General features: G+C 47.2%; 1 protein-coding gene across 3 annotated transcripts; it reads right to left on the bottom strand.

Moving 5' to 3' along the window:
• Positions 1 to 163: 163 nt before the first annotated feature.
• Positions 164 to 21,274, bottom strand: si:ch211-188c16.1 (uncharacterized). 3 transcript variants are annotated; one of them, XM_070541768.1, is made up of 19 exons: positions 21,110 to 21,274; positions 19,909 to 20,830; positions 19,614 to 19,809; positions 19,013 to 19,531; positions 18,826 to 18,938; positions 18,719 to 18,744; positions 15,296 to 15,336; positions 15,145 to 15,186; positions 14,947 to 15,076; positions 14,622 to 14,781; positions 9,299 to 9,422; positions 9,194 to 9,225; positions 7,438 to 7,501; positions 7,276 to 7,310; positions 7,062 to 7,131; positions 1,012 to 1,095; positions 913 to 926; positions 621 to 654; positions 164 to 488 (listed from the first exon to the last, which is right to left on the bottom strand). In XM_070541768.1, exons 1-19 carry the CDS (start codon positions 21,116 to 21,118, stop codon positions 413 to 415), a joined length of 2,691 nt encoding a protein of 896 aa, XP_070397869.1. In that variant the 5' UTR covers positions 21,119 to 21,274; the 3' UTR covers positions 164 to 412. The 3 variants fall into 3 exon arrangements, with proteins under 3 accessions (XP_070397869.1, XP_070397870.1, XP_054598160.1); XM_070541769.1 differs by having other exon boundaries at positions 15,296 to 15,333; XM_054742185.2 differs by having other exon boundaries at positions 19,013 to 19,511; positions 19,618 to 19,809; positions 21,110 to 21,273.
• Between the last annotated feature and the right edge of the window lie 188 nt (positions 21,275 to 21,462).

Raw genomic sequence — 21,462 nt, 5'->3', positions numbered from 1 at the left:
TTAAGTCCTGCAGTAACAAACCCCTCCTCCTGCTCCTCCTCCTCCTCTTCCCCAGAAACCCCAGCAGCACCATCCTGCCTGAATAACTCATGGCTTTCCGTTTCCTCACTTTGAGTAACTCAACACGATCAGTTTGAGTGAAAAACCAGACACGCACCGGGAATGTGGCAAAAACATCAAGTCAAATATTTATTTGAAACAGCAAAGAACATTTTAGTACAGAATCAGAACTTTTATCGCCAACTTCTCCCTTTTTAACAGCTCCAGTGCAGCGTCTGTGTTTCATAGTGAACAAAGATAGAATTAGTGAGTAGTGGACACTGGTGGTGCAATCGTTTGATTCAGGTGTCATGATCACTTCCTGTCCCCACAGGAAGTTCATTTAATACACGGCAGGATTCACGGGAGTCGATCAGAAGTAGTCGGCATACAGTGGTGGTGGGGGGAGCAGCTCCACCTCAGTGAAGTCAACCTCTTCTTCAGTGTCACTTAAAACAAAACAGAACATCAGCTAAAGGAGAGGATGTCAGAAAGATGAAAGCTTCCTTTGAATGGAAATAACAAATGATGCTGAGTGAGCCAAGCGTCTCCAGCTGAGCAGGCAGAAACTCAACACTTACGGATACAGAGGCTCCTCCACGGAGCTCAGGAAGTCTAGATAAAGACCAGGAGACACAAACATCACATCAACGTTCAACTGCTGTCTGTAAAATATGCAACACCAGCTCGTCTCCAGATTACTTAAGAGCAGATAAAAGTTTGGCTCCAGGGATTTTCCATTTTCTGAACCCGAGTGACGTTTAGACCGTCAACACCCTGAAGTGGTCAGCAAGCACCCACACCATTAGCTTAACGGTTATCAGTGATGATAGAGCACTGGAGTCATGGAAAGAGACAAACACATCTACTTACGTGATGTCTCAGAACTTGGGACAAAAACACAAGGAATAAAAACATTAATGAAGTAAACAAACAGCCTGAGACATCCATGTGCGGCTACGGAGGTCGTACTTGGTCGGAGTCGCTCCTCCATCAGCTTCATCTTTGCTGAGCTGGAAGAAGGAGACCAGTTTCTGCAGAGCTTCATGTCTGGTTCTGCAGGGTAAATTCATTAGATTATTACTGATTACAGGATATAAAGACAAAAGGGTGAGCTTCTCTGCCTTCAGTTAAGAGTTAAACTAGCAACCCTACATGTTTTATACACATAAATCTGAATATTTTAAAATAACCATTAACAAATATAACTAAATACCTGTTCTGAAGATCTACAACTGAGCTGACTGAACACGGTCAGTGCAGCTACTTCACATTATTAATAATAGCTAAAGCTAGCAGTTGTTAGCAGTCATTCACTGCATCGGAGTTTGGTGTGTGTGTGTGTGTGTGTGTCTGGGGGTATAGTTTCCAAATTATCACAATAGTCTAAGAAAATCTGAGATATTTATAATGATGAAGAAAACGTGTAAATAAACCAACGGACTCATTTAAACCGGGACATTTGGCTACAGCATTTATTGGCCCAAACAAGCGTAAGCGTTTTCATCTCGTTTTCTCTTTAATCGAGTAGACGCTGCACCCACATCACAGCCACATCTTATACTGAAGCACCATGGGGAGCATTACTGTGTTGTGACTTCATGTGTTTTACGTCTAGGTGTTCATCAACAACCAATTCACTGTAATCAAAAACAGCTGGTTCAGAAGATCTTTCATGGATGTAAAAACAAAGAGTCGGAGTACCCGGCCCGGAGGGTTACCGGGGTCCAACCCTGGAGCCAGGCCTGGGGTTGGGGCCCGTGAGCGAGCGCCTGGTGGCCGGCCTTTCGCCCATGGGTCCCGGCCGGGTCCAGCCCGAACCGCATACATGGGCTCACCCAACTGTGGACCCACCACCCGCTAGGGGTTGCATGACTTAATTTTTTTTAAAGTCGACAGTCAAGTAATGAAAATCGAGTCGACTTCGACCAGTCGTCGATGACGTCATACAACTGAAGCGGGGGGGGGGGGGGGGGGGGGGTCGGTAGGTTCGCTGGAGTTTTTGACAATTAAAATTGCGCCCACATTTTCAAAGTTAAACACATTTCTTTTAACAACGGTAGTTTCTGCTTCAGCCCTCTCCCCCCTCCCCCTGCGCAGCGGCCGCAAACTCACTGATGCGCCTGCAGCCTCTCAGAGTTCCTGCTGCTCTAAACGTTAAAATAATTTTTTCATTTTCTGTTCCTCACTTCTGATTACCTTCAGTGGTGTCTGTTTGTTGCAACCACCAGGTACAAAAACTAACTTGTTTTTATTTGACTATTTTTCTGTCCCGCCTGTTTATTATCTTCCTGCATCTCCTCTCAGTCCTAAAGAGAAACTGCTACCTGGGTTCATATATATTCACCTCATGAGTTACCTTTGAACTGCAGTTCTAAAAGATCTACCGACCGCAAAAACAGCGGAGTGCCGCTGCTCGCCGGCCGACTACAACGGGACCGTTTTTGCTGCGGAGTTCGTGCCGGAGCGGAGATAGTGGAATCTTGGGGGTGCGTCACCGGAGAAAAAAACAGGTGAAGAGCCTCGCTCCGCAGCAGCGAAACGCATCAGGCACAAATAACAGACAGAAATCATGAAAGGAAATGAGCCGACATGAACGATCGCATGTTTAATTTGTTTTTGAGGTGGTGACACCTGATTTGGCGGTGCTCAGGACGCAGATGTCTGGAGCGCGTCAACGATCAGAGCTTTGCATGCGCAAGCTGGTTAAGGTTAGGATGGGGATGAGGGGAAGGTAAAATTGCAAGAGGGAAAAGGTCACAGTTTGGTTAAATGTCTGTTTTACCGCCGGTGTCAGTACCAACGCTCTGGCACAGCGTGTCGCCTCCGCCTCCCGACGCAGGGGCTCATCACCTGCTGGAGGACTGCATCTTGTCAGTCATTATCACGTGACAGCGACTAGTCGATGACAGGCATAAAAAGTCACTACAGAGCCGTGAAGTCGACTAGTCGACTAGTTCATACAACCCCTACCACCCGCAGGAGGAACATGACGGGTCCGGTGCAGTGTGGATCGGGTGGCAGACCAAGGCGGGAACCTTGGCGGTCCGATCCCCGGACAAGGAAACTGGTTATTGGGACATGGAACGGCACCTCTCTGGCGAGGAAGGAGCAGGAGCTTGTGGCAGAGGTTGAGCGGTACCGGCTAGATATAGTCGGACTCACCTCGACACATTGCATTGTCTCTGGAACCCAAGTTCTTGAGAGGGGTTGGACACTCTCGTTTGCTGGAGTTGCTCTGGGTAAGAGGCGGAGGGCTGGGGTTGGCTTTTTGTTAGCCCCAAGACTCTCTGCCTGTGTGTTGGGGTTTACCCCAGGGGATGAGAGGGTAGCTTCCCTGCACCTTCGGGTTGGGGAACGGGTCCTGACTGTTGTTTGTGCTTATGGGCCAAATATCAGTTCAGAGTGCCCACCCTTTTTGGAGTCCCTGGGACGAGTGCTAGATAGTACTCCATCAGGGGACTCCATTGTCCTGCTGGGGGACTTCAATGCTCACGTGGGCAATGACAGCTTGACCTGGAGGGGTGTGATTGGGAGGAACGGCCCGCCTGATCTGAACTCGAGTGGTGTTTCGTTATTGGACTTCTGTGCAAGCCGCAGTTTGGCCATAACGAACACCATGTTCGAACATAAGGATGCCCATTGGTACACTTGGTACCAGGGCAGCCTAGGTTGTAGGTTGATGATAGACTTTGTAGTCGTATCATCTGACCTGCGGCCGTATGTTTTGGACACCCGAGTGAAGAAAGGAGCGGAGCTGTCAACTGATCACCACCTGGTGGTGAGTTGGATCAGATGGTAGGGGAAGATGCCGCGTAGACCTGGCAGACCCAAACGCATAGTGAGGGTCTGCTGGGAACGCCTGGCAGAAGAACCAGTCAAGACGGTCTTCAACTCCCACCTCCGGCAGAGCTTTGACCGCGTCCCGAGAGCAGTGGGGGACATTGACTCCGAGTGGGCCTTGTTCCACTCTGTGATTGTTGAGGCGGCTGTTGCTAGCTGTGGTCGCAAGTTGGCCGCTGTCAGTCGTGGTGGCAACCCCCGTACCCGCTGGTGTGCACCAGAGGATCGGGGAGCTGTCAGTCTGAAGAAGGAGGACTACAGGGCATGGCTGGTCTGTGGGTCACCGGAGGCAGCAGACAGGTACCGGACAGCCAAACAGGGTGCAGCAGTGGCAGTTGCCGAGGCTAAATCTCGGGCATGGAAGGAGTTTGGTGAGGCCATGGAGAAAGACTATCGATCGGCTCCAAAGAGGTTCTGGCAAACTGTCCGGCGCCTCAGGAGAGGGAGGCAGCAACTCGCTCACACTGTTTACAGTGGGGATGGGGAGCTGCTGACATCAACTGGGGTTATAGTCAGATGGTGGAAGGAATACTTTGAGGAGCTCCTCAATCCCACCTACGCGCATTCCGAGGAGGAACCAGAGCCGGGAGACCTGGGGATGGACTGTCCAATCTCAGGGGCAGAAGTTGCTGAGGTAGTCAAACAACTACACAGCGGCGGAGCCCCGGGGGCGGATGAGATTTGTCCTGGGTATCTCAAGGCTATAGATGTTGAAGGGCTGTCGTGGTTGACACGTCTCTGCAACATTGCGTGGTCATCTGGGGCAGTTTCTGTGGAGTGGCAGACCGGGGTGGTGGTCCCCATCTTTAAGAAGGGTGATCTGAGGGTGTGTTCCAAATATAGGGGGATCACACTCCTCAGCCTCCCTGGAAAGGTCTACTCCAAGGTACTGGAGAAGAGGGTCAAATCAATAGTTGAATATCAGATTGAGGAGGAGCAATGTGGTTTTCGTCCTAGCCGTAGAACTGTGGATCAGCTCTATACCCTTGCAAGGGTGATGGAGGGGGCATGGGAGTTTGCCCGACCAATCTACATTTGTTTTGTGGATTTGGAGAAGGCTTATGACCGTGTCCACAGGGGCACCCTGTGGGGGACGCTCCACGAGTATGGAGTGGGTGGCCTTTTGTTAAGGGCCATTACCAGAGGAGCGTGAGTTTGGTCTGCATAGCCGGATGTAAGTCAAACCTCTTCCCGGTCAGGGCTAGACTCTGCCAGGGCTGCCCTTTATCACCGGTTTGAGGATGGTCATGAGCTTTGGGTAACGACCGAAAGAACGAGATTGCGGATACAAGCGGCCGAAATGAGTTTCCTCCGTAGGGTGGCCAGGTTCAGCCTTAGAGATAGGGTGAGGAGCTCGGACATTCAGGAGGAACTCGGAGTAGAACCGCTGCTCCTCCAGATCGAAAGGAGTCAGTTGTGGTGATTTGGGCATCTGGTCAGGATGCCTCCTGGATGCCTCCCTGGGGAGGTGTTTCGGGCATGTCCTGCCGGCAGGAGGCCCCCGGGTCGACCCAGGACACGTTGGAGAGGTTACATCTCCAATCTGGTCCGGGAACGCCTTGGGGTCCTGCCGGAGGAGCTGATGGAGGTGGCTGTGGAGAGGACGGTCTGGAGCTCCCTAGTTGGGATGCTGCCCCCGCGACCCGGACAAGCGGAGGAAGAGGACAACAACGACATGGCTAATGCTAATTAACTGTAGGCTTGTCAAAATTCAAACCATCACGTGTAGTCGAATCAATCCCAAAGTGTCCTCCAAGCGCCAACAGGTCCCACAGCATCTTCAAGTGGGAGAGATCTGCCTCCAGTCATTTTTAACAGCAGCAACTTGTCAGAATGAAATTATCTCATTTTAAATCTCACACAAGTGTCAGTTCAGCAATAACCCCCACACTGTAGTCCTACCTCCTATATACCCGTTCCCTGTAACCTTCTTACCTGTGGGGTTGGTACTCCCAAAGGAGACTGAATCAAGATGGACAGCAGCTCCCTCAGCTCAGTTCTCAGCTACCCTGCTATGGTAGTTTTCCCAGGAGCACTACTCAAGAGTAACTCTGACCGATGCAGCTCGGCCCACCACTGTTCCCATGGGCACGGTTCGGTATTTTACCTCCACTTTCTCTTCTATGTTTAGTCCCTGCTCTGTTGAGGTACCTGGCAAGGCTGAATCATTCAGCACCGTGATTCTGGATGCTGATTGGCTAGGGGGCATTGGAGCTTTTGCCTTTTGTTTCTGTGGAGCATACAGGTTAGCTTTCACTGTTTACTGATCACCTGGTATTTTATCATGAGTAAAGGTTGGTTTATGCTTGACGCGTCCGCGAGGTTCGCACGGCTCCGCGCGGAAAAGTTGCGTCATTTTAACAACCACGCCCCTCCACCGCGCCTCCGCACGGCCCAGAATTTCCGCGACGCGCACCTCGGAAAATTTCTAACCACGCAGACGGTCGGACACTGAAAAACATGGCGGACCGGCAAGAACTAGTATGGCAGAGGTTGGTAAATACAGACATTTGTGTGATTCAGCTCTCAGAGATCACCGTGATCAACATGTTGTTAATAATTCTTGGAGAGAAATAGCTCGCACTGTCGGAAAAGACGAGGACGCTGTTAAAAATGCTGGAATGCCATGTTGTAAACAGTAATTTTTACTTCTACTATGGTGTAGTGTTGGATGCATGCCGTAGAGCTCCATGCTGCCCCCTACAGTTTGGGAGAATATTGGCTCACCGCAGAGACGAGCCGCACGAACCATAAAAGCTGCGAGTTGTGAAGCGCGTTCCATCCGCGAGCCGCATCACCGCACGGAAAGTGAATGCGTCAAGCATAAACCAAGCTTTACCCCCCCGAGGGGCGCATCTAGGGCCATGAGATCTGACGATCTAAGATCATTAAGAATTATAAAGTGATGACGATCTACCAAAGCCCGGAGAACCGTCTATTTGTGTTCCATCACCCGTCCCATTATTTCTGGACGCGTCTACCGGCCCATTTTTTCTCAGCCAAGTCTCGCCATTTGCTAGTCTGCTCCTGTTGGCATGACAGAGCAAATTTCATGTTCTGCTCTAAACTTTGCATTTAGCCTTTGTGACTTATTATTTAGAGTGGCTGCCGACCGGAGCGTTGTTTATTCCAACCCCCCACCCTTTAGAGGAGAAGAGCTTCCTCTGCTCCAGACTCACTGTGTGTGCAGGTCTTCCAAGCTGGACTCATTCAGGGGGGGCTGGGTCTCCACGTGAACACATGCTGGAGCTGTGAACAGATGAAGGAGCTTCGATTAGCAAAGCTAGAAGAATGGGAAGTGTCGACACAGATCCAACCACCACTAGGAGCAGCTGGTGTGTGTGTGTGTGTGTGTTTTCCCCACTTTAAAAGGAGCAGATATAAAACACTCACCCATCTCTGGCTCTGAGGCCGTCTGCTGAGGAATGCTGCAGCACAGAGACGTCAGACAGAAGAACATCGATTTATCTTCAGATGAAATCCTTTCACTCATTACGACCTCCTCATCTAGAACCAACATTTTAAAGCAGTGACTCCATAAAGGAAACATCTTACTGGCTTCTGCTGGGGGGTGAGAGGGTGTCGTCCTCGCAGGCCCACTCCTCGCTGTCATCTGTGACTGAAAAGCAAACGGGAGTGATTCAGGTCAGCCTGAGCACTGATGAGAACCATCAGCACACACAGAATTCCTCCACCGTCATAAAATAATTAGGGCCCGACCGATATATCGGCCGATATTCGGGTCATTAACACTATCGGCCAAAAAGACGGCCGATATTGCGCTACCTATCCAGCAGATGGCGCCAGCTTTATGAATAAGTTTTGTGAATAAGTTCACCAAGTGAACTTCCACAGAGTGTTACTTAGTTACGAAGCACAAATATTACGTTTTATTTATTGCTGCGTTTTTATTATTTTAATATTCTTATAGGGATCTTCTGTCCCTAAACTTGTGCGTGTTGTTAGATTCCCCAGAGTTAGCCAAGTCAGAAAAAACATTTTGTAGCCAGTTGTTTTAGCATAAAGCAATGGAAGGGAAGTGAGTATGGGGTGGGTGGCTTTCTGTTAAGGGCCATTCAGTCCCTTTACCAGAGGAGCGTGAGTTTGGTCCGCATAGCCGGTAGTAAGTCGGACCTGTTCCCGGTGAGGGTTGGACTCCGCCAGGGCTGCCCTTTGTCACCGGTTCTGTTCATCACTTTTATGGACAGAATTTCTAGGTGCAGCCGTGGTGTGGAGTGTGTCGAGTTTGGTGGCAGGAGAATCTCGTCTCTGCTTTTTGCGGATGATGTGGTCCTCCTAGCTTCATCCAGCTCTGACCTTCAGCTCTTGCTGGGTAGGTTTGCGGCTGAGTGTGAAGCGGCTGGGATGAGGATCAGCACCTCCAAATCTGAGACCATGGTTCTCGACCGGAAAAGGGTGGCTTGCCAACTCCGGGTCGGGGGAGAGGTCCTACCTCAAGTGGAGGAGTTTAAGTATCTCGGGGTCTTGTTCACGAGTGAGGGTAGGAGGGATCGGGAGATCGACAGGCGGATTGGTTCGGCGTCTGCAGTGATGCGGACGCTGAGCCGATCTGTCGTGGTGAAGAGGGAGCTGAGCCAGAAAGCCAGGCTCTCGATTTACCGGTCGATCTACGTCCCAATCCTCACCTATGGTCATGAGCTTTGGGTAATGACCGAAAGAACGAGATCGCGGATACAAGCGGCCCAAATGAGTTTCCTCCGTAGGGTGGCCGGGCTCAGCCTTAGAGATAGGGTGAGGAGCTCGGACATTCGGGAGGGACTCGGAGTAGAACCGCTGTTCCTCCGGATCGAAAGGAGCCAGTTGAGGTGGTTTGGGCATCTGGTCAGGATGCCTCCTGGACGCCTCCCCGGGGAGGTGTTTCGGGCATGTCCTGCCGGCAGAAGCCCCCCGGGTCGACCCAGGACACGTTGGAGAGGTTACATCTCCAATCTGGTCCGGGAACGCCTTGGGGTCCTGCCGGAGGAGCTGGTGGACAAGGCCGGGGAGAGGACGGCCTGGAGCTCCCTAATTGGGATGCTGCCCCCGCGACCCGGATAAGCGGAGGAAGACGAAGACGAAGACGAAGATTTATCGGTCATTATATCGGCTATCGGCCTTTGTTAAAAGTTTAATATCAGTGTCAGTCCCCAAAGAAGCATATCGGTCGGGCCCTAAAAATAATATGGCTGGGAAGCAGATGACCAGCAGCCATGTTGGCGAGACGAACTGGGCAGCGTCAGTCAGGTTTCACAGAGCCTTTAGCTCTGGCGTTTAGTTAAACGGAACCAGAAGCTGATGCAGGAACACTTACAGCTGCTTGTGAGAAACGGCTGGGTTGAGGATCTGTGAGAGAAAACAGAAGAATCTGCTGTTTCACCGAGAAATCCAAGAACACCAGTTTAGACTTTCCTGGTACCTGCTCCCAATGCTGATAGTATCAGCGTCCAGGTTCCCCCCCCGTCCAGCTGCTTGAGCCTTTTTACCAAGTTCCAGCATCTCCTGTATGTTCAGCTCCACGTTCATCACTGAAATATATCCGTCTGAAAAACAGCAGCATTATATTTAATATGAAAGACAAAAATCGGGGAAGGCTTCTGTCCTTTTCATGACCCTAGCCAGTCAACCACAGTGGATCATTACATTTCACTGCAACATTGAGCTGTTGCTAACAGAAAAAGTAGTTTTAGATTATTTTAGAGCCGACATTATTAGACATGTTAGAGTAAACCAAAAAGATGCCGTGGCTTCTTCTGGGTCGCTCCTCACCATATTTGCTAAACACTACTGCGTTTTTGCTGGCTGACGGATTACACATGCCGGCACTGCAGCATTAGCTCCACACAGACTCAGATTATAACACTGATCCTAGAATATTGAACCTCTCCACTAAGAATGGGCATTATAAACGATATAAGGTACAAACGATATAAAATTGGGTAATGATAAGAGTTTTTGGCTATATTGCGATAACACATGACGTCACTAAGATGTGCACCCTGCTGACATTGGGGCAACAGAATGGCAGTGACTGCAAGCGTGGAGAAGAAAAAAGAAGAAGAAAATATTTCTATAGCGCCTCTCAAGATAAAAACCATGAGGCGCTTCACAAAAACAAAAAATAAAAATGTAAAAATATAAAAAAGCATTTAGAAAATGTTTAAAAATATATGTAAAATTAGCAAAAATAGGCAATTGCGATTTAAAAGAAAAAATGTTAAGAAAGAGAGAGAGTGAACAGGAAAGAGGGAAATCGGTGGATCCTGAGGAAAGTGGAATAGGTGGGGAGAGCAGAATAAAGAGAGAGAGGTGAAGAAGGTCATACAAAAGCCAGCTTGAACAGGCGAGTCTTCAGCTGCTTTTTAAAGGAGACCACTGAGTCCACTGATCTCAGGCTCAGGGGGAGAGAGTTCCAGAGTCTGAGGGCCACAGCAGCAAATGATCTGTCACCTTTGACCTTTAGCCTGGTGCTGCACAACCAGTAGGCTTTGATCACTGGACCTCAGGGACCTGCTGGGGGTGTAGGGACTAAGAAGATCACCAATGTAAGATGGTGCTTGTCCATGTAAGGCCCTGAAGACCAGAACCAGGATCTTGAAATGAACCCTGAAGTTGACTGGCAGCCAGTGAAGCTGGAGGAGAAGCGGGGTGATGTGGGTGTGTTTGGAGGACTTGGTCAGAAGCCGAGCACAGGCGTTCTGAACCACCTGTAGACGGTTCAGGGAGGTTCTGCTCAGACACGTGAAAAGAGAGTTACAGTAGTCTAAGCGTGAGGAGATGAAGGTGTGGAGAACTGTCTCAAGTTCAGAGCGGGACAGAATGGGACTCAGCTTAGCAACGTTCCTGAGATGGAAGAAGGAAGAGCGAACAAGAGAACTGACATGAGAATCCAGGGTGAGAGCTGGGTCAAAGGTCACGCCAAGACTCCTGACGGAAGGTTTGGTGGGTGGAGGAAGAGGCCTATATGCCTCAAGTGGCATATATTTGCCACATGAGGATATTTTAAAGCAAGTCATTTTGACATATATAAACAGAGGACAAAATAAATCGCAATAAATATCTGTGACAGCTGCCCTGCTGTCACACTTCAAGTAAATGATTGTTAATGTTTCTTTTATTTTGAATAAAGGTGTTTTTTTCTATGGATTGACTGTTTGGGTGACTGTATGAAGCGCACACATTCAGTTACTCATCGGTTTTAGTCTGTAGGGGTTAGTATGATTAATATGTTTTCCTTGAGTTGCCAGTGGCCTTGGAGTTGGAGCAGCTGTAGCAGATCACTTGGCCTAATCAGCACCATTGGGTCATACCAACTCTCAAGGGAGAAGATTCCTGTGTTTGTGTATTTAGTTATTCTCTTTTGTAAATAGTAGTTGGGTTTTAACAGTAATATGTTTTCATTTGAAGTAACTCAAACAGCATGGACTGATTAGTATGAATTTGTTAGGGGTAGCTTATTTATGTTCTTCGTTTACTGATGTCTCCCCACCCTATGGTGTTGGCAGTGGTCTGATCAGCCACTATTTAAAGAGCAAGTCACCCCCAAATCAGCTTTTTTTCCCCTGATAAACTATATAAATGAGTGTCTAATCGTGCTGCAGACACGTGTAGTCAATAGTTTAGCACTTTAGTGCATTTCAGTTAAAATTTAAATTTTCTGCCTAAAACTGTCAGTGTTGTGCCGTTGTCAGGTAAAAACTCTGCACTGCAGCTGAATTTAAATCTGCCACCGCTATTGGCTAAGAGGTATGCTATGATGTAAACTGGTACATTATGATGTCACAATGCCGTTGTGAGCCTGTGTGTGTGTGTATTTGTTAGTGGCTCCGCCCTCTCGGTCTGCTAGGCAACATCATTTGTTGCATTTTTTAAACATGAAGAAGGAATGAAGTAAGTTTCTTGTAGGGGGTGACTTGCTCTTTAAGATGATCCTGTTGTGTCTGTAGGAGGTTATTTTTTGTACATGTCTGTAGTCAGGTCCTGAGTTTGGGTTCCTTTGTTACTACGTCCATTGTTATGGAATGTCAAGTGCTGGTTGGAACCCTCTTTAGAGAAAAGAAAAAAAGTAATGAATTAAGACGTCAAGAAAATCATCCGTGCTCTCCTGGCTGGTTTATGCAAGTCCCTGACAATATCGTTACCGCACATGCTTCAGATTATATCGCAATATAGATTTGAGGCCATATCGCCCAGCCCTACTCTCCACAATATTCTAACTGTCTGAGATTGTGAATGTGAGGTTGTCATAAGCTGTAAGCCATAGGGGTGCAACGGATCACAGGGGGTGTTGAACCGTTTCGGCTCGGCCTGTTCGGTTCGGTCCACTTGTGTACCGTTTGTTTATTTTTCACGTTATTTAATTTCATTTATTTATAAAGCCCCTTCTGTGACCAATGCCCAAGGTGCTGAACACAACACAATAAAAACATAAAACCATCAGAATAAAATATAACAACCGTAAAACCAGCATAAAATCAATTAAAAGAGGAGAGTAAAAGCAAAAAATAAAATCCAGAAAAAGATTTAGAGGCCGGGGTATCGAAACTGGGTAAAATTTGCTAAACCTGAAAAGCCTTGACAAAAAAATGGGTCTTAAGGCGAGTCTTAAAACCCCCCAATGAGGGCGACTGACGCACCACCAAAGGCAATGTTAATTAATGAATTTATATTTTCGTGATTTAAGAGCAGCGGATAAAAGTTCCTCGGCGAGTTTCCGCTCGGACGCTGTATTGAGTGAAGCATGATGGCTGCATGTGCCCGATCTCCGTTTAATAAATGCGATCCGCAAATTCTGATCAACGTCTTTCAGAGCGGACCAAACCAGCTGGCTGTCGCTGCTACTGTGGAGCCTGTAGAGACGCTGAACGGAGCGTCGCCCCTCCCTCCCTTCTCTCACACCGCAGGCACGCAGCGGCAAAACGGTAAACAAACACGACTGCTGAATTTTCCCCTGGGACAACGGATGCAAAGTTTTCATCCCATGACGAAAAATACGGAGCGGGGGAATCTCGTTATTTAATACGAATTTCAAAGAACACTTGTCTGTATGAGCGTGACACTCATAGCTGCACAAACAACCTGGGAAATAGTTAAAGACATCACGCTAGATCAGCAGCCTGTGATGACGCCTGGTTCTGCTCACTATGCAAGCCGCTTTACATATTAAATAAATAAATATAATAAAAATATAGTAATAGTAATAATAATAACCACAATAACCAATAACCAGCTCAGTGGCCTAGTGGTAGAGTGTCCGCCCTGAGACTGGGAGATCATGGGTTCGATACCTGGTCGGGTCATACCAAAGACTTAGAGAAAATGGGACCCAATGCCTCCCTGCTTGACACTCAGCATTAAGGGGGTTGGATTGGGGGGTTAAACCACCAAATGGTTCCCGAGCGCGGCTGTGTCTGCAGCTCACCGCTCCCCCAGGGGATGGGTCAAATGCGGAGAACAAATTTCGCACACACACCTGTGTGTGTGACAGCTAATGGGACTTTAACTTTAATAATACACCGAAAATTAATCGACCGAGATCTTCAAAACACTGAACTGAACCGAATACGATTTTAGCGTACCGTTACACCCCTAGTAAGCCATATTCACAGTTATATCTGGCTTTGCATGGAACGAGTCTGTCTCAGATATTAAATTCAAGTTGAATTGAAATAAATTAACTTTTATAACAAAATCTAATTTTTAGAGTTTCACCTGTATGCAAGTTTGTCCGTCCCAGCTCTACTTTAAGCTCTGCCGTGTAGCGTCATGAATGGCCTCTAATTTGTGACAAAGGTCACATTTTCCCGGCTGGGTCAAGCTGGGTCGACTGTAACTCTGCCCCACAGGTTAAACAAGCGAGGAGCCGTGATGTCTGCTGAAAATCATCTTCATCTGCTGCTGTTCCGTCCCAGGCTGAAGGACACTTCAAGTCCAATAATAATTTTAATAGATATCGTGGATATTTATACATGATATAAGCTTCATATGCTAATTTGCTCGATCTTTCTCAGGATCTAACAAAGCTGACAGCAAACAGCGTTATATCCTAGTATGTAGTTAACCACGCTACAGCCGTAATGGTGCCAGGCCCGCCCAGTGTCTCTCTACAAACAGAACACTGGGTGGCTGGACCCAAAGCTGTTCGGGCCAGTGGTGCAAATGTGTGTGATGGTGGATTGTTTTGTTATTCAGATGAATTTTGTTTTTATTATTTGTTCAAAAAAAGCTTTGAGGTGCTTTATAACCTTTAGTGGTCATAGAACACAAAATGTGTCTGCATGTTTATGTGCGAAGCGGGCATGTTCAAGCCTAGCAAGTGTGTGTATGAGTGTGTGTGAGTGAAAACTTCCTGTAAAACAAAGACAGGCCCACTGATCTAAATCACAACAGCACAGCACAGCTCTGCCCCCTGCTGACAAAGGTGGGCAACTGTAGTCCTGGATGTTCAGGCTTTCTAGAATCAGAAATAGTTTAAATTAAAACATTAAAACGTTTTATTTTGAAGATGAGAACCTGTTTGTAGTTAAAACAGAACGGTGAGGAGATCTTTCAACGACTTATCATAAAACGATGGAAATCTTTGGTAAACTGAACACAGAGAATGTGTGTTAAATGCTTTTTGGGGAGTTTTCAGCTGCAGAGGAAACAAGTATATTGGTGTTAAACAGTGCTGCGCGCGCGTGCACACACACACCCACACGCACACGCACGCACACACACACACAAAATGGTAAACGACTCACACTTGTTGTTGACATCCCGGGCCAGCCACCTGCCCTTGGGGCAGTTGGTGGTCCGGATGATGCCGACCGTATCTCCGCTCTTCACCGGCAGGTCGTTCTTGCGAACTTTACTGGCCACCATTACCCTGGCGTGGTACATCGGTTCCTCGTCTCCGTTCACCTACGAGTGACGTTTTAGCAGACAGAGAAAAAGTCTCCAGCTTAAAGCAGGAGCTGGGTTTATCAGAGCCTAGAGGTGACCTTCTGAGACAAGTTTAGTCACTGAAGCTGAAGGCAGATCTGAGATTTAGCAGCTCTACCAGAATGAAGCAACCACTTTTCTCACTTTGAACTTCTTTTTCATTTCATTTTCTTTCTTCTCCCTCTCTTTCTGCTCCTTTCGCTCTCTCTCCATTCGCTGTTTCTCCCTCTTCCTCTGCTCTTTATGGTCAGCCGTGCTGGGGCTCAGGTGTTCCCTGCCGGAAAACAAATCAGTGTTGGTGAGAACAAAGGGGATGGAACGTGTGACCGGAGGGCAACACACCTGTGGGCCAGATGAGCGGGATGTTCTAATGAAGTGTTGATCCTGCAGCGGAATTACCACGGTAGAAAACTAAAATCAATGACAACTTTCTTCTGGCCAACATCAAAGACAAAAACAGAAACACGGGTGTTGCATGTTGGGAGGAACATACCATGGATGCCGCGGCCATTTGTTAACATACACCCCCTCCTTCTAGGAACAAACACATGATGTCATTAACCACGTTATGTTTTCTTAAAGGGACTTTACGGAGTTTTGAAATTTTATGCTCGCGATTGCGGGTTGCACAAGAAGCAGCAAGAAGGTCCTGGGTTCGATTCCCGGCCTGGGATCTTTCTGCATGGAGTTTGCATGTTCTCCCTGTGCATGCGTGGGTTCTCTCCGGGTACTCCGGCTTCCTCCCACAGCCAGAAAACATGACCGTTAGGTTAACTGGTCTGTCTTGTCCTTAGGTGTGAGTGTGTGTGTGTGTGTGAGTGCATTATTGTTTGTCCTGTGTGTCTCTGTGCTGCCCTGAGATGGACAGGTGACCTGTCCAGGGTGTACCCCGCCTGATTGCCCGTTGGCCACTGGAGATAGGCACCAGACCCCCTGCGACCCTACATGAACATGAGGGTTCAGAAGATGGATGGATGCTCGCGATTGCCTCCTCAGGCCAAAAGCGTAACGGCAGCTTCAATAGTAGGCTCGTGCACGAGGCGTGCATGCTGTACGTGCACACTCCTTAACGAAAGCACTAACCGAGCAGCCTACTTGCCTGCACTTTTGAAGCTGGGGGTCAGCTTCACAGAGCTAAAGAAGACCTGAGACAGTCCCTTGTGTGTGTGTGTGTGTGTGTGTGTGTGTGTGTGTGTGTGTGTGTGTGTGTGTGTGGCCCGGAGGACAGAGGACAGGAGAACGTGCAGCTAATTCATTAAATAATTTGGTTCTGTACCTTTCTCTTCAGCACAGCCGACAAAGGTTTAAGATGGGTCAGTCCTCCTGCATGCTCAGATCATTCCCTTCCCTTGCTTGAAAAATTGTTCCAAAATGAAAGTTGAACCCACATCTTTTTTATCTGTGAATTCAATGCCGTTCGGCGAGTCTCAAATAAAAATTTGGGCATCTTACTGTAAAAAAATATACCATTAATGTAAAAAAGAAACTCTAAATAAACTATGTTCACATCCAGAATCAAACCCAGGTCTTCTGCATGAGAGTCCAACGTCTTACTAGATGAGCTAAAGCACCAGTGATATCTTTTGTATCTGTAACATTTATATCCTTGATGACAGCTGAAACAACGTTCAAAGAACGGTTCGGAGTGAAAATGGCTATTTTGTTGCTAATTTGCAGGAAATATCTAGAAGAAAGTTCTCCAGAAAGTAGCTAAGGGTCCTCAGAAATGTAGCTAGCTTTGTCACTAGGCGTTAGGAACTAGGGCTGCAACTAACGATTATTTGGATAATCGATGAATCGGATGGGGTCTCGACACGGTTAATCGATTAATCGGATTACATGGGGACATTGTTAAAAACTGCTAGGGAAACGTTATTTCTCTCCTTCCTTCACTTTATTAAACACAACATTATTAGAAAACAGTTCAATAGCAGAAAAACAACATGCCATCACCTAAATTGTCTTATAAGGTGTATAGACAGAGACCCTAAGCTACACCTATCTGTGACCTAAAATGCTTGGTCCAAGTTAAACAGCTTAAAGAGCAAGTCAACCCCTACCAGAGTCTAACTCCACTCCCACTTCATGTTTGAAAAATGCAACACATGCTGTTGCCTGGCAGACCGAGAGGGCGGAGCCGCTACCAAATACACACACACTCAGGCTCACAACAGCATTGTGACATCATAATGTACCAGTTTACATCATAGCATACTTCTTAGCCAATAGCGGTGGCAGATTTAAATTAAAATGCAGTGCAGAGTTTTTACCTGACAACGGCACAACACTGCCAGTTTTAGGCAGAATATTTAAATTTGAACTAAGATGCACTGAAGTGCCAAATTATTGACGACACGTGTCTGCAGCACGATTAGACACTCGTTTATTTAGTTTATCAGCAAAAAAAAAATGTTTATTTGGGGGTGACTTGCTCTTTAAGGGCAATTCTCATCTGTTTTGTTTGATCTCATCTAATCCTCTAATCAACATTATAATTGGAGATGTCAAACAACTAATTTTTAAATCTAATTAAACATAGGCTGTGAATTAATCACTATTTCCAAAAATGACTGAAAAAATACCAAATAAAACAAAAGTAAATGAATGCCACCCTCCTTGTGATGATGCCCTGGGCAACCGCCATAAGTCACATCAAGAAATGCTGCTGATCATTCCAATGATCCCAAATAGACTCACATTAGGCCACATGAAAGCAACTGAACCCAAAAATATATTAACCAGTAAATAACTACACTCTCACAACACGCCTGCAGCGAGAGTTAGTACTCCCTCCCTTTTAAAAACGTTTTCGCTTCTGAGGACATTGTGGTGCTAGTGTGGCAAGGTGGAGAAATGAGGGCCTGGGCGGGATTCGATCCCCAGACTCCCGGGTGAGAGTCATATGCTCTAACCAGTCAGCCAAAGGGACATCCCCTTGGCCAAGTAGCCAGGGCGCATGATCAATCGGGCATCGTGACAAGATGCTCACACTGTCACACTAGTAGTCTGGCCCCGGAGTGATCAACCAGTTTCTGCGGGAATGTGATGGCTGAACCGGCTCGCAGCAGCGCGAGTCCCCCCCCCCCCCCCCGCCTATCTAATAGCGTCGCGCTTACGATTTTATAGACTTTTTTTTACGAGCTTAGGGCATGTCTAGCCTGTGTAATAATCCGGGGCTTGGGTGAATCACTTTTGAAAAGTTTTTAACTTACCCGGACACAGAGCTCTCCCTCCTCGCCGATTCGGCATGCTTGCGTTTAAGATGCTGCATCACTGTAGTACTCCCGTGCCATGCTAAGTCTGACCTACAAATGTTGCAGGTAACGAATGTCTTCGCCTGATTTAACTGAAAATGCTCCCAAACTTTAGAAGTTTTTACTTTTTTGGGTCTCGCTGCTTCACCCGGCTCTCCCTCGCGCTGATCTGACTTGCTTCCGGTCTGTGCGCAACGGCGGCCGGGGAGCGGGGGGGGGGGCTTTTGGAAGAGTTGCGCAACACAACGAATCGATGACGCAATTCGTTGCCAACGCTTTTAGTAATCGATTTTCATCTAATTTATCGATTCGTTGTTGCAGCCCTATTAGGAACAGCGACAAAGTGGCACTGCCTCTCTCTCTGCTGCTAAAGCTACGGATAGCAAATGCTACGGGCGATGCCTGAGCGTGAACGCGCATGAAGCAGCCTGCTCGACCCGAGCATCTCTCTTTTTCTGTGATTTTACAGAAAAACAGGCAATCACAGTAAAAATGCCAGGGCTCATTCTACAGGACCAGGGCATTGCAGGAGAATGTATGAAGAAGACATTTAATATTTCTATACATGTTTTGGCTGTCAGACTTCCATAATGTCCCTTTAAGAAATGCTTTTGGAGCGGTTTTCCTACTACTCCGACTATTTCAATCTGTATTAAAGTTACCTTTGGGCGGCTGTCTGCATACGGATCTGGAAGACATCGACGAGAGGACGTTTAACCACAACAGTAAAATTCTGCAAGGATTTTAGTTCAGAATGAAATGTTCTTACTTTTAAGTTTGCTTTTCCGTTTAGTTGAAATTTGACCTGAGACCAATCTGTTGATGCCTCCCACATCTTCATACACATCAGATGTTTCATAGTAGCTGTCCTGTTGGTGGTCACTAGAAGGCAGAGAAGAAATCCACTTGTTGGAGCAGAAACAACATCTGAGCCAAGAGTTTCCTTCTAAACTCACCTCGGCTGTGTGCGACTCTCGTCATTTGATGTCGTCTGGCTCCTAAGCTCAGGTTCCTCCAAGAAAGACGATTTCTCAGCAACCCCTAAGTAAGCCTCGTAAGAGTCTACAGCTGCCTCCTGGCTGTGGGACTGCTGCTTCGTTAGAGGCAGCTCTGGAAACTCAAACAGGTTTATAGGTTCAGGGAAGCTGGCTGGATCAAGGGGTATTATGTGTGGACTGCCGAGGTTCAGACCGTGCACGATGGAGCTCTTACTGCTCTCTGCAGGATCACAAACTGACAATGCAGGTTCTGTAACCTCAAACTCGGCGTGTGTTTCAGCACCAACTCTGTCCAACGCTCCCAGCTCTAATGCAGAGATGTCAACAGCGTCACCTGCAGCAGCATCCACCTCCACGTTCTCAAAGTCAGGAAACTCAGGAGCATCCAGCACGGGATTGGAGGCTGGTGGGCCCTCGAGACGTTCCTTTTTCCTCCACGTTTCACCAGGTGATCCATCTACGGAGGGCAAACAGAAACTGTCTGAGGACAAACGAGACTTCTGTCAACGTTGCTTCAAAGACAGATATGCAATAAGTGAAGCAAAGATCAGGAAATTACGTGCTTTTAACTGTGAGTGTGTGATAACATGTTAGATCGACTACAGGGGGTCTGGGGGGCTTCGCTGGAGCGGGTCCAAGCTTCTGCAAGTCCAGTAATGGCTTTTTTAATGGAACACATGATGGATTACGTCCAGCAGACTTCACTGATGGCCCGTCAGCTTTATCTCTTACAAGCTGCTTATCAAATGCGGACTCTTTAGGGGAAAAACAAAATCATGAAAATGTGTTATCTAAATAATGGAAAACATAGAAATGACAACAAATTAAGACTGCAGGGATCATTTAAGACTTACTCCGAGAAGAGCTGCTGGTTTTGAAAAAAGGACGAGCAGAAATGCAGGCCAGATGTGAAAGGCCCAGCGGTGGGGATGTGAGGCCCTCTGGGCTTTTACGAGGAGACAGGAATATCTTGTCTCTATAAGTGAAGTCAGGGGAAAGCAATGTCTTCGTTTTGGTGGAAATGAACATCTGCCCCCTTGAGAACGTTTTCATGGCTTTCTCTAATGTGCTAGTGATTCTGTTGTCAGAGTCTGCATGAGACTCTGAGGAAGAAGCTATTGAGATTTCAGGACTGGAGAGGGGGTGCTCGGAGGCAGACTGGTCACTTTGAAGGGAGACCCCATCTTCTGTTTGTTTTTCTGTTGAGAGCAATTCACCAGGAGCACTAAGAGGCCTGTTTGTCAAATCAGCATCCGTAAGATCCTCTCCATCTTCTCCACCAACCTGTGGCGCCTGGACTGACTTGAATGGAAGCAGCATTGCCTTTTTCTCAGATATATCGTGTGTAGGGGCTTCTTTTCCTGACTCTAATTCCAGTTTGAGCTCTTTTTCAGAAGGTGCACCCAACCTCTGTTCTTTAACTGATGGGACAGGGAGTACCAAAGGCATGTTTCGGTCTTTGAGAGAAGGCCTGGTTGTTCTGTCTCCATTTGCAAGCTCAAAAGAGGGAGAAGTCTGAAGAGGCTGAGGTGGAACGGAAGTCGGCCGCTTGTCTCCAGATGCGCGGAGCCTGTCTCTGAAGAAGACTCGGGGTACCACTGGTGTGTTGCTTTCTACCGCCATGTTGATGCCGCAGAGCACAGCGCTGCAGTGACCCCCAGAAGGTGGAACGTGCTTAGGTTTTTCAGCAACAGCTGGTCGACTGCATTTTGACCGACCCTGGAGGCCTTCATCCTGGAATTTAGCCCTCAGGGCTTTGAAGTCAATAGCTCGGTCCTTAAACGAGATAAAACAGAATTGCAACCGTCAGATTTGTAAATGAATGGTTTAGATAGTAGCATAAATATTTAAGCCATGGCAAATAAAGCGATCTGTCGAGCAGCTGAACACATTGATATTGTAGCAACAACAAAAGTGACTAAAGAGCATTCAACCTTTAAAACTAGAAGAGATAACGTTAAATATCAAGCTAGCATAGTAAGTAGAACGGCTAATTAGCTTGTATTTCACCAACATACTAGTAAATAAAACAGATGAGGAACAGTTTAATTTTACCTCTTCCATTCTCACTCCTTTTCTCAATCACTGTTGTGGCTCCATTTCAGAAACGCCGTTTAACTCAGATAACGCGACGCAACAACTGTCTTTCATGACTGAAAGTGACCCACTAACCGCTCATGCTAATTATGCATGCTAATTGTCCGCCGCGCATGCGCTTACTGCGCGTCCTTTACGTTTCTGCTACTTCAATCAGCGAATCAGTGACGTTGACTGATCAAAAGTATGGTAGGCCAAATTGACGTTTAATTAACATTTAATTCTACACATCAATAACTTCATTATCCAGGTCCAAATTGCATTCTTACTGCTCAAATGGAAAACAAGATATTTCCAGTGCCCGATTTTGG

Source organism: Nothobranchius furzeri, chromosome 11 (genome assembly GCF_043380555.1).
Source record: "Nothobranchius furzeri strain GRZ-AD chromosome 11, NfurGRZ-RIMD1, whole genome shotgun sequence".
In the NCBI taxonomy this organism is placed as follows: Eukaryota; Metazoa; Chordata; class Actinopteri; order Cyprinodontiformes; family Nothobranchiidae; genus Nothobranchius; species Nothobranchius furzeri.
This window is presented reverse-complemented; position numbering and strand designations above follow the sequence as displayed.

Coding starts and splice junctions, on each gene's coding strand:
- si:ch211-188c16.1 (XM_070541768.1), bottom strand. Junction 19,532..19,613: donor ACACTCACAGTTAAAAGCAC/GTAATTTCCTGA, acceptor GTCCTCAGACAG/TTTCTGTTTGCCCTCCGTAG. Junction 7,502..9,193: donor GCCGTTTCTCACAAGCAGCT/GTAAGTGTTCCT, acceptor TTTGCTTTTCAG/TCACAGATGACAGCGAGGAG.